Here is a 13,146-nt window from a genome sequence, read left to right on the forward strand (position 1 = left end):
GATGAAAAGACAGATCGACCCCCTTCCTCCCAGACCTCAGAGACCCAGCAACTCCAGGGTGGCGGTTAGGGACGGAACGGATAAAAATGGAGGCTGCTGGCACCTGGGGGGTGCAGGGTGGTGGCGTGAGAAGAGCCTCACCTCCTTCTGTGCCTCAGTGTCAGCTGTGAAATGAGCACCCCAGAAAAGAGAACTTCCAAGGACTCTGAAGGTCTTCCTTCAAGAGCTAAAATTTTTTTTTTAAGTTTATTTATTTTGAGAGAGACAGGGACAGTGCAAGTGGGGGAGGGGCAGACAGAGATAGACAGACAGACAGACAGACAGAAACAGAATCCCAAGCAGGATCCGCTAGCCAGTGCAGAGCCTGATGCGGGGCTTGAACTCACGAAACCACGAGATCGTGACCTGAGTCGAAATCAAGAGTCGGACGCTTAACTGACTGAGCCACCCAGGTGCCCTAAGAGCTAAAATTTCTAAAACATAAGAGCAGCAGAGACAAAGCTAAACTGGTCTTTCTGACGGAAGGAATAGGTAGAGATACATGATTCACATACACGCGTGTTAGATCACGAGCCCCTCAGGGCTGCGCGCCCGGTATACTCAAATTATCTTACTATAGGGGCCGCCTGGGTGGCTCAGTCGGTTGAGCGTCTGACTTCGGCTCAGGTCATGATCTTGCGGTTGATGGGTTCGAGCCCCGCGTTGGGCTCCATGCTGACAGCTCAGAGCCTGGAGCCTGCTTCCAAGTCTGTGTCTCCCTCTCTCTCTGACCCTGCCCTGCTCATACTCTGTCTCTCTCTGTCTCAAAAATAAGTAAACATTAAATTTTTTTTTTTTTAATTATCTTACTATGTCCAAGCCAAAACATGCCAGACACGGGCACATGGATGCACGCGCCCATGCACGCACCCCATAACATACCCGCGACTACTGTCAATAAGCCCATTCTTTGAGCATACAGACCTAGGAAAAATCCCCAAAAAGGAAACCTAAAAAGAGACCCAGACTGGACATTTTAGGGAAATGTTCCCGGAGGGTGGGACAGATGAGGAAGCTGGGCGTGTGGGCAGTGAATCTGGGCTTGCGGCCAGTGGGGCAGCTCACTTTGTTGCCTACTGGGTAAGTACGACTGAATTTTCTTGCTTTGGAATGAGAACGGAAACAAGTCCCGATACAGACGGACAGATCTGTGTGTTCTTATTCTGACATGAATTCAGATGAAGGGGGTGCGGGATCTTCTCAGTCGTGTGCTCTGCGACCAGAAGCCTTGGAGGAAAAAACCCATTTTTGACTCATGGATACAATCCTTCAAGATTTTCAACGTCCCTTAAAAACCGGATTGTAGATTTACGTGGAAAAACCAAGGCGAAGGTCACCTTTAGAAAAGAAAACAGGTTGCCGACTAATCTTTGACAAAGCAGTAAAGAATATCCAATGGAAAAAAGTCTCTTTAACAAATGGTGCTGGCAGAACCGGACAGCAACATGCAGAAGGTTGAAACTAGACCACTTTCTCACACCACTCACAAAAATAAACTGAAAATGGATAAAGGACCTGAATGTGAGACAGGAAACCATCAAAACCCTAGAGGAGAAAGCAGGAAAAAACCTCTATGACCTCAGCCGCAGCAATTTCTTACTTGACACATCCCCAAAGGCAAGGGAATTAAAAGCAAAAATGAACTGTTGGGACCTCATGAAGATAAAAGCAAAGGAAACAATCAACAAAACTAAAAGGCAACCAACGGAATGGGAAAAGGTATTTGCAAATGACATATCGGACAAAGGGCTAGTATCCAAAATCTATAAAGAGCTCACCAAACTCCACACCCGAAAAACAAATAACCCAGTGAAGAAATGGGCAGAAAACATGAATAGACACTTCTCTAAAGAAGACATCCGGATGGCCAACAGGCACATGAAAAGATGCTCAATGTCACTCCTCATCAGGGAAATACAAATCAAAACCACACTCAGATATCACCTCACGCCAGTCAGAGTGGCCAAAATGAACAAATCAGGAGACTATAGATGCTGGCGAGGATGTGGAGAAATGGGAACCCTCTTGCACTGTTGGAATGCAAACTGGTGCAGCCGCTCTGGAAAACAGGGTGGAGGAGGTTCCTCAAAAAATTAAAAATAGACCTACCCTATGACCCAGCAATAGCACTGCTAGGAATTCACCCACAGGATACAGGAGTACTGATGCATAGGGGCACTTGTACCCCAATGTTTATAGCAGTGCTTTCAACAATAGCCAAATCATGGAAAGAGCCTAAATGTCCATCAACTGACGAATGGATAAAGAAATTGTGGTTTATATACACAATGGAGTACTATGTGGCAATGAGAAAGAACGAAATATGGCCCTTTGTAGCAACGTGGATGGAACTGGAGAGTGTGATGCTAAGTGAAATAAGCCATACAGAGAAAGACAGATACCATATGTGTTCAGTCTTATGTGGATCCTGAGAAACTTAACAGAAACCCATGGGGGAGGGGAAGGAAAAAAAAAAGAGGTTAGAGTGGGAGAGAGCCAAAGCATAAGAGACTCTTAAAAACTGAGAACTGAGGGTTGATGGGGGGTGGGAGGGAGGGGAGGGTGGGTGATGGGTATTGAGGAGGGCACCTTTTGGGATGAGCACTGGGTGTTGTATGGAAACCAATTTGACAATAAATTTCATATATTTAAAAATAAATAAATAGAAAATCTGAAACAAAACAAAACAAAATAAAATAAAATAAAATAAAATAAAATAAAATAAAATAAAATAAAATAAAATAAAATAAAATAAAATTCACTCTAATAAGAAAAAAAAAAAAGAAAACAGGTTGGGTGCATCTTCTCCTTCCGCCGCCAAGGCCACTTGGAGCTCTGTGGCCAGTTAACGGCCACGCCATGGGCTGGGCCACACCAACATCGCCTCATCCCTGTAACCCAGCACTTGGCCTCACCTCCACCATAATTGGACGCTAAACACAAGGTCACCTCTGCTGAGTCATCCAACAGCTCTTTCTCAGTTCAGCTCTCTGGGTGTCTCTGCAGCAGTGACCTTAAGGAAGAGGTGACCTTCAGAAATCCCCATTGCCTTTGGATCAGGGCAGTCCTGCAGTCTCCCCTCCCTTTCTATCCTCTGAACTTGACGACACTAAGGAGCATCCGTATACCATAGAAGACCTTGGGCTGTAACATCACCTCATCTGATCCTCCCCGGCTCCCAGGAAGCCTGGCGAGGGCAAATGACTCCTATTTTACATATGAAAAGACCACAACTCAGAAGGCTCCACTTCCAAAGCACATGGCAGAGCTGGGTGCCGAACCCAGGCTTCCGGTCTCCAGAGCACGTGCTCTCCGAGAGGTCACTTGCTTCTGAGAGGCCACTACCCATGATCCCCTGCAAAGTCCTTTAGGGAGAACCTCCTCCAGCACCAAGTTCTTTTGCTTTTGCAGCTGGCACTCAGGTACGGGCTGCATGCTGAATTCGTGCTTTGCTTTAATGACAGCTTTTCAAACATTAAGCACCACTGGTGTTCCTGACGTGAATTCTTTGGCCAACTTCCTTTCTTGGTATTTACAGCGCTATTTTTGGTGTTTGGCTTGAATGCAGGTTGGGTAGGGGTCTTGGGCATTCCCTGCTGCTAAAAGCTTTCTCCCGTGTCCTTTCCCCATGTGTGAGCATGGCCACCTACAGTTTCAAGTGCTCCGGGACACCTGGGAGGACGCTTTCTCCTGGGCTTTTTAAAAAGAGTTGAGTGGATTTAAAATGTATTCGGACACAGAAAAATTGACTAAGAGTCTTCATCCTGACTGCCCCCACCCCGCCACTGCCTACTAAGCACTGAAACGGGGGAGAAGCCCGACAGTGGTTGCTGTCTGACATTTCAGCAGCTGAAAGGTCAGGGTGTGCATTTGATGGAAAGAAGTGACCTATGCCTTCTGGATCTCTGGACTTGGTGAGGTCTCGTCCACCCTGCCGGAGTCCTTGCCTCCAAGAAGCAGTCCACGGAGAAGCACCGAGGACTGCAGGAGGCAGTGTGAGATTCTCAGACGCCCAATTCCCAGTTTCAGGCATTGTCCTGGCCTGGGGAATTCCCCCTTTCCCACCAGGATCTGGAGAGGGGAGGGACAGGGAGAGGGAGAAAGGCACACGTCCCAGGAGCTTGGGAGAGCTGCTTTCTGAATGTGGACCACAAAAGAGCATGCTAGGGAGCGGAGGGAGGTAGGGTGGATGCTAGCAGCCAGGGTCTGTGAAAACGAAAGAGAAACTAGTTATTAGTTCTAAATTAATTGTTGGGGCGCCTGGGTGGCTCAGTCGGTTAAGCGTCCAACTCCTGGTTTCGGCTCAGGTCATGATCTCACGGTTCGTGAGATCGAGCCCCACGTCGGGCTCTGTGCTGACAGCATCGAGCCTGCTTGGGATTCTGTCTCTCTCTCTCTCTCTCTCCCTCTCTTTCTGCCTCTCCTCCCTTCGAAATAAATAAATAAACATTTAAAAAATAAATTCATTGCAAATTCTCCCAGCTCGCCGCCATTTTGGATTCTAGAACATGGCTTTGCCCTGGGAGACTGACGCTTTTTACCTCTCTCCTCGGAAGAGCCCCACATCAACCCAGACTGGAAAGAGTAAATCATAACTCTCCACCCACCATGGGTCTGTTTGACCCCTTGCTGTGAGGGGGGCACCAGACACTTGCTATGAAACTGAATATTCACGGTGCGAGAATATGAATAATAAGCACATAACGTGTGCCAGCACGATTTAACCCAAAGAGCTCTGCACATATCTGTGTTGGATGATCAGAACAGTATCCTTTCCTTGACTCCTCATGACCACCCTAGATGCCGTGCACCGCTGTCCTCACCCCTGCCTCTGTACACACGTGAGCAGCAAGGTAGAGAGAGGTGAAGCCATTTGTCCAAAGCCCCCCAGTATCAAGTGACAAAGTTACAATGCGAAAGCAGAGTCCGTGTCTGAAGCCCCTATAATGACCCTGCCTGCTTGCTAGAGTCGGCTGTAAAGGACTGGGTTGCCCAACCTTGGAAGTGAGGTTTCTAGATAGAGAACTTTTCATTTGGAAGAAACTAAGCCAATAAAACGTCTGGGAATATAGGAAGGGTTAAAGAGTAGGACACCACTGGGGTGCCTGGGTGGCTCAGTCGGTTAAGCAACTGACTTCGGCTCAGGTCATGGTGTCACAGTTTGTGGGTTCGAGCCCCGCGTCGGGCTCTGTGCTGACAGCTCGGAGCCTGGAGCCTGCTTGGGATTCTGTGTCTTCCTGTCTTTCTGCCCCTTCCCTGCTTGCACTCTGTCTCTCAAAAATAAAAAAAAACACTTAATTTTTCTTTTTCAAAAGAACAGGATGCCAAGATACCCCAAGCCAACATCCCTTCCCCTAAACATGAGGCTACAGGGAGCCAGAACCATGAGATAAATACTGATTTGGTTTCCTACCCCTAGATGTCAATTAACCTTTGGCCCAAGCTTCTGTGGACAGCACTGGCTAACACTCTGGCCGGGGACGGAGTTGTACGTGCTTGTTCTGGAACGCTAAAGGGATTCCTCCCTCTCAAGCCTCTACAGCACAGCATCGTTCCGTCTATAAAACACATCCCCTTGCAAAGTAGCGTACTTATACCGCCAGTTGTTCCAAAACACCGCGGCTCTCCACGACATCGGATGCACCACCAACCCAAAAGGCAAGAGCTCAAAACCTAGCCCGATCTCATCGGTCTCGCTCCAAAGGGCCCTTCTGTGGGGACCGACGTCTCTGGCAGAGCGACGGATAGATAACAAAACAGCCCGATGCCTTCAGATTGATTCTGACATTCCGCGGTCCTGTTTTCCGCATCTTTGCTGGAACGCTGGTTTTGGCCACGGCGGACTTGCACGTGGGCGTCAAGCCCGGCATCTCCTCTTACCTGATCTTGGGCCATTGCTCCGCCAAAAGCCCAGATGGCGGCAAACACGAAATAGAGCTCGTAGGTTTCCTTGGGGCAGTCTGCAGGGATGTCCTCTGTGGTCAGGAGACACTCGAGAAGGTAGCACAGCATCTGAACCATGCTCTGCTCCGGGATTGGAATCGTCTTCTTGAATCTGCAGGGACAGACCCAGAGATGCTCTTTGACATACGGGATTCTCTCCTAGAGGCTTGCTGGACAGTCTCGGCACCCACTTGTTTTGGGGGCACTCGTGACCTGTCAGGATCCCTGGGATTACGAGGTGCTACCGAAGCCTTTGTTCTCACCGCCTACTTTTGGGTCACCTCTCCCGACCAAGAAGGGGCCCGTGGTGCTCTGAGAAGGTCCCTTCTCATCACCCTTCCCTCTGATACCCTCCCCCGCTGCTCTTCCCTTCTCTGAACAGTGACCGCCCCCCTCAGTCCTCAGGGAGTACAGGCCACTGCGACGGAACAAGGAACCATTCCGGTTTCCCCGAGTGTCAAAAGCCCTCCCAGAGTCAGCGCAGTGCCGAGGCTGGTCCTTCCCTGCCTTTGGCTCAAAGAAGTTCCCTCAAATCAAACACACACACTGAAGACGTTTCCTCGGGAACCCGAGTCTTACGGGCGGGGAGGCAGAGTGGGCCCGGACAGCTGCTTATTATAGATACAATCATGACTTACTTGACAGAGCTCGTCTTCTGAAAATACGCCTCACTCTTCCGTGGCCTAGTTTTTGTACTTAAAAATTTGTTTTGTTTTTGTTTTACTGATTCAAGTTTATAGATTTATTATGTGAGTGTGAGTGTGTGTGTGTGTGTGTGTGTGTGTGTGTGAGAGAGAGAGAGAGAGAGAGAGAGAGAGAGAGAGAGAGAGGGAGAGAGAGAGAGAGGGAAAGAACAAGCAGGGGAGAGGCAGAGAGCTGGGGACAGTGGATTAGAAGCAGGCTCCGGGCTGACTGTAGACAGCCCGACGTGGAGCTCGAACTCACAAACCCCGAAGCCGGCCGCTCAACCGACTGAGCCATGCAGGTGCCCCAAGAGTCTGATTTCAAACCTGCCACGCTTAGGGTAACGAGGCCATGCCAGTACCAGCCGTTAAGACCCTTCCTGCCCTTGCTCTCCTCTGTCCCCTTTCGATCTGAGGGGTCAGAAGCTACAGCTGGTGATGGGTGGGGGGCGGGGACCAGAGGAGTAAGGAGAGAAGCTGTCGGGGACTCCCCCACCCTCGCCACTGCAGGTGGACGGCAGGAAGCGGGCCTGAGCGGGGTGGGGGTGGAGGTGGGGGCAGGAGAAGCCTTCCTCGTAAATGGAGTTTGGTTTTTAAAGTTTTCATGTGTTCGTGACCGGAAGCAACAACACGCCTTCTTGCAGAATGACCAGAAAAGTCACGAATGTGGCCCCAGATTCCCTCCGGGTTGGGGGCGGGGCGGGAGCAGAACCAGCTGCACAAAACGGCTCTGAAGGCTCGGCGGGACACAAAAGCTGCTGTACCATCATCCCTTGTGCGGCCCGCTTGTTCAACGTGAAGACTATCGTGCACACGCCCCACAGCCTGGTGGTATCGGGGCCAACGTTAATTAGCACCCAAGCCGTGGCCGCGTTTCTTCCTCGACGGCCACAGAGTTAGGAGATCGGGTGAGCGGCCTCTGGATGCACAGAATACACTCAGCATCCTCACAGCTTGGTGAAGAGGCTTGTACACATGCTCGTATGCTTGCACACTCGTGCACACACTCATGCACACACACACACACAGAGTTTAGCATCTCTTCTTCTAATTGTCCAGAGAGGGAAATGGCCTAACTCTTAGAGACAGGTTGTATCGGGCAAGGGGCGGGGCACGCGGCAGGACAGGGGGCGCGGGGGTCCCTTCCACCTCGGCCCCCACGCCGGCCAGCTCTGCTCCACCCCGGGGCGCCACAGGCCAGTGAACCACAGAGTCAGGGGTCGTTCTGAGCAGCGGCCTCAATTTCCCCGAAACGCAGTCCTGGCCCTAACTTGTTGAATGTTCGGGAATGACGGGTCCCTGTGTCACGTCGCCTCCCCGGCACCGACCTCGGATGGCTGGGCTGGGCTCAACTACGAGGCCCGGGGCCTGACACCCAGAAGGACGTGTCCACTGGCAAGAAAGCGGGTTGCAAACCTCGGACCCCGCCCCCCACTCTGTGGACACGTGTAATATTCTCGCTGGAGGCAAGAACAAACATTAAACAAACATTAAAAATAAATAAATAGTCACCTTCCATGTTTCCCGGCCTACCTGGTTCTGAGTGTGTCTAAGCAGGTCGGGAGGTACTTGTCAAACAGGATGGTGAGGTTGGCTCTCTCTGTCTGGACTTCCCTCCTGTCAATCCAGCTACTCACGGGAGGGTTCCAGCCCAGGTCCGTGGGATTGATGTACAGGATTCCTGGGAACGTCAAGAATTTGGTTACGTTTCCATAAATGCCACTATATTCCTCAGCCCACGGGGTTACTTTCTCTGTGTAGAAAACGTACAGAGGACTGGACTTCAAAGAAACAGAGGCCTGGCCGAGGTCTGAGAGGGTAAGTAGGATTGCTACCCGATGGCCTGAAAAGAGCTGAGAGAAAGCAGTGTTGCCAAGGATCGTAGGGCCAAGTCCAGGCTCAGGAGGAAACCCGAGCCTGTGGACGTGACCTTATTCAGCAAAAGGGCCTTCCTTTGCACATGTGATTAGGGATCTCCTGACGGGATCATCTTAGATTATGTGCGTGGGACATTTATAAGCGTCCCTATAAGAGACAGAAGAGACAAGACACACACAGAGGAGAAGGACGCGTGGATATGGAGGTGGGGGTTGGAGGCATGGGGCCGCCAGCCTGAGCGGGAAGAAGCAAAGGCAGGTTCTCCCCTAGGGAGGGAATCAACGTCTGTTGTCTTAGAAGCCATCGAGTTCACGGTGACTTATAACAGCGGCCCTAAGACATGAATATATACAGAGAGAGACTATTCTCCTGCCCGCGTTCACAGCCTCAGCATGCGTTCCTGGAAGGAACTCTGGTGTTAGGGGAGACATCAAATCTGCTCTCCTGTGCCCCAGTCTGTGCCCATCAGTTTGGCCGTGGAGCCAGAGGTTAAGTTAAGGTATGAAGTTGTCATTTCTCACCAGGAAGTAGTGAGAACTTCGATGCTGGGTTGTCACCACTGCCGTGGAGGCTAGAACTGGCCTACAAGGAGCCTCGTTCCAGGCACTTCTGTGCACAGGACAGTTGTCCAGCTCAGGGACCCTTTCCTTCCCATCTCTGAATGAAGAAAATCCCATGGCCCCGGCCTGGGAGCGCCTGGCCACCCTCGTGGACACAGACTCGGGCTGGGAATCAGGTCAGAGTTTCCCATGATGCACGGGCGGCTCCCGTTCGGACCTTCCTTGGGAGACAGCCACATCACACGTGATGCCAGAGGCGCCTGTGTTCAAGGGCGCGGCTCTGCGGGTTTTCTCATTTCCCGGGGGATACCTGCTCTGGAGACCGTTGCTGGGGTGGCCGTGCGCAGGTGGCTGATCTCAAACAGCAGCCTCATCGTGGGACTCAGGGGGATCCTCTCGTTGCTTGCCAGGGTCAGCACCTGGCAACAGGGAGGGACACGCCAAGGTAGGAAGGAGTGAGGACACGTGATCAGCTGGGGTCGGGGGGTGGGGTGGGGGTCTCTGGATTTGGCTGATTATTCCTGGTAGGGATTAAGGATGATTATTTTCCTCTTTATGATAAGTATTTTCTAAATTTTCTATAAGAATCCTCTATCCCCTTTCCTATTGCCCCCCCTGTGACCTCCATCCTTGTGTGTGTAAATGCATCCAAAAAAAAAATCAGCTCTCTAAAAAGTTTAAATGGATGTCAATGATTTGAATGAGCTAGACCATATGGAATAATAAGGTTATTAAAAGAAAAGAGTTCAGGGGCTCCTGGGTGGCTCAGTTGGTTGAGCGTCTCACTCTTGGTTTCAGCTCAGGTCATGATCTCACAGTTTTGTGGGTTTGAGCCCCAAATCGGGCTCTGAGCTGAGAGCGTGGAGCCTGCTTGGGATTCTCTCTCTCTCTCTCTCTCTCTCTGCCCCTCCCCAGATCATGTGGTCTCTGTCTTTCTCAAAATATATAAATAAAATTTTAAAAAATGAAAAGAAAAGAGAAGAGCTTAGGCTTCATTGAAATTGCCATTTCTTTTAAAGTAGTCCCTCTAGCGAGGGGGGGTGAAGGGTGGGCAAAGGGGGTGAAGGGGAGAGAGATACAGGCTTTCAGCTATGGAACAGGTAAGTTACAGGATGAGAGGCACAGCGCAGGGAATATAGCTAATGCCACTGCGATAGCATCGTATGGTGGTAGTGTTGTCTCTAATGGAGAGGGCTGTCCAGCCACCATGTCGTGCACCTGAAACTCACGTAACATCGTGTGTCAACCACACTACAATAAAAAATAAGTAAGGGGCGCCTGGGTGGCTCAGTCGGTTAAGCAGCTGACTTCGGCTCAGGTCATGATCTCACGGTCCGTGAGTTCGAGCCCCGCGTCGGGCTCTGTGCTGACAGCTCGGAGCCTGGAGCCTGCTTCAGATTCTGTGTCTCCCTCTCTCTGACCCTCCCCCGTTCATGCTCTGTCTCTCTCTGTCTCAAAAATAAATAAACGTTAAAAAAAAAAATTAAAAAAAAAATAATAAGTAAAGTAGTCCTTCCGGGCAAGCGCACGTTTATTTTAATGGTTCTATAAATGTCGAAACCATCCCAACGCTTCCAACCCTAATGTACCTTCTGAACAAATTCAGGAGCCACCACTTTATTGGTACGAGATTTCCTGGTTTACAAAAAATAAAACATACTCTCCACGGATCAAGGTTTGCCACCACGGAGGACGCCCGACAGGCTCGGAATGTTTCTGACCTTCAGTGTCCTTATTTACAAGAGAGCAAAAACTTAAGAAAGAAGATTTGAATAGATGACTTCAGATTCCTTCCAGCTCTGAGTTTTAAATTAACCTACATGCAGAAGATCGTGAAGACGGTTACAACAATGCTAAAAATGCAGTGAGCATGTGAGTACGCATACATCCGGTAGTTATGTGATAAAGCCGTTGACTAACCTTATGGTGGCCATCATTTTTACAATATACACATATTTCAAATCAGCACCTTGCACGCTTTAAACTTACACAATGTTCTATGTTGATTAGATCTCAGTAAACCTGGGGAAAATTAAAGAAAAAAAAAAACAACCCCTGTAGCAATTCCTTACTCAGGGCCAGCACTTGTGGGGGATGGAGATTTCCAAATGGGCCCGGGGGGACTGGTTCCTGGATGATTAGGGATGGCCTGGGCATTTCCCTACGCCCGTGATACCTTGTTATCATCCATGACGGTGTTCAGAGACTCAATCCACATTGGATCTATGTCGCCATCCAGTAAGATCCACTTGGGCCCATCGTGGGTGATGTTGGCAAGCTCCCGCATGATGGAAGAGAAGAGTCCTGAAAGGAAGTACGGACAGCTTACCATCCACCTCATCATCAGTCCTATTTCTCGTCAGACAGCCTTTCCCTCTTGGCTACAACACCCAGAAGAAGGTGTAAATGGAAGAGACAGGTCAGGACTGGATTTGGATTTTGATCTATGGAAAATCTGATAGTGAGTGCTAAGATGCTCCTTTCTCTGTGCTTCTGTCTGACTTTTAAGAACAAGAGCAAAATGAAAACAAAATCTGATGGTCTGGCTTGGGTGACGAGGGGCCCTAAGAATCATTTCAATAGGCAACTGGGACATGACAGAATTACCTTAAAGCTTTTTAGGTAAGGTTTCATCCTTTGTGATTACAGCCCAGGCTTTGAGAGAAGGGCCAATGTGAATCTAACTGGCATCACACAAAATTTATCTCTTAATTTGTAAAGAATCTATTTTCGTGATATTAAGCTTTCCTAATCAATAACGTGGTATGTGTTTTTCATTTCTTCCCAACGTTTCTTCGTGTTCCTTCATAAAGTTTTACAGTATTTTCATTCGATGCACCTCTTTGGCTAAAGATTTGTATTCCTAAATAATTCATAGTTTTATTGCTATTGTGAATGGCATTTTTTTTTTCTGTATTGCCCTTTTCAGCCAGCACAGAGAAAAGCTATCGAATTCTATGTATTTATTGTATGCTTAGTTACCTTCAGTAAATTTTTTTAATTTGTTTTTATTTTTTGAAAGAGAGAGAGAGAGAGAGAGAGACAGACAGACAGAGCACATGCAGGGGAGGGGCAGAGAGAGAGGGAGACACAGAATCCAAAGCAGGCGCCAGGCTCTGAGCCATCAGCACAGAGCCCGATGCTGGGCTCAAACCCACAGACTGTGAGATCATGACCTGAGCCGAAGTCAGATGCTTAACTGACTGAGCCACCCAGGCACCCCTTTAGTAAATTTTCATATTAATTTTAGTGATTCTTTTTTTTCAAAATGTCTCCTGAATTTTCTAGGTACAAAGTTGTATAATCAGCAAGATAATTATTTTTTTCCTTTCCTCTAACTTATACTATCTATTCCATTTTCTTGTCTTACTGCATTGTCTACAATCCCACACCAAGCCATGCTGAATAATAAGGTTGGTAATCGTTCTCCCTGTATTATCCCTGATTTTAATGGAAATGGCTTTAGTTCCTCATCATTCAGAATGCCTTTGTCCCCTCTTTTGGCTTTAAAGATTTATTGATAAAGATTTAGATTTATTATATTTAAGGGATTTCCTTCTATTCCTATTTTACTTAGAATTCTTAAATTAGGGGGGCACCTGGGTGGCTAAGTCGGTTAAGCGGCCGACTTCGGCTCAGATCATGTTCTCGCGGTCCGTGAGTTCGAGCCCCGCATCGGGCTCTGTGCTGACAGCTCAGAGCCTGGAGCCTGTTTCAGATTCTGTGTCTCCCTCTCTCTGACCCTCCCCCGTTCATGCTCTGTCTCTGTCTCAAAAATAAATAAACGTTAAAAAAAATTTAAAAAAAATTAGGAACAGCTACTGAATTTTTAGCGCCTGTTTACTTTGATAGAGCGAGCGAGTTGGGATAGGGGAGAGAGAGAGAGAGAGAGAGAGAGAGAGAGAGAGAGAGAGAGAGAGAGAGAGAATCTTAAACAGGCTCTGTGCTCAGCATGGAGCCCAACACAGGGCTCAATCCCACGACCCTGCTAGGATCATGACCTGAGCCAAAATCAAGAGTTGGACGCTCAACCAACTAAGCCA

General features: G+C 48.9%; 1 protein-coding gene across 1 annotated transcript in view; it reads right to left on the minus strand.

The window, feature by feature from the left end:
- DNAH9 (dynein axonemal heavy chain 9) overlaps nt 1-13,146 on the minus strand; it is a 333,637-nt gene that overhangs the window by 173,864 nt on the left and 146,627 nt on the right. The window contains 4 exon segments of the mRNA XM_053893249.1: nt 5,920-6,094; nt 8,199-8,346; nt 9,414-9,522; nt 11,280-11,407. Coding sequence (XP_053749224.1) covers nt 5,920-6,094; nt 8,199-8,346; nt 9,414-9,522; nt 11,280-11,407 — 560 coding nt within the window.

The sequence above is a fragment of the Panthera pardus genome, unplaced genomic scaffold (assembly GCF_024362965.1).
Source record: "Panthera pardus isolate Hobbes unplaced genomic scaffold, ASM2436296v1 HiC_scaffold_3, whole genome shotgun sequence".
In the NCBI taxonomy this organism is placed as follows: Eukaryota; Metazoa; Chordata; class Mammalia; order Carnivora; family Felidae; genus Panthera; species Panthera pardus.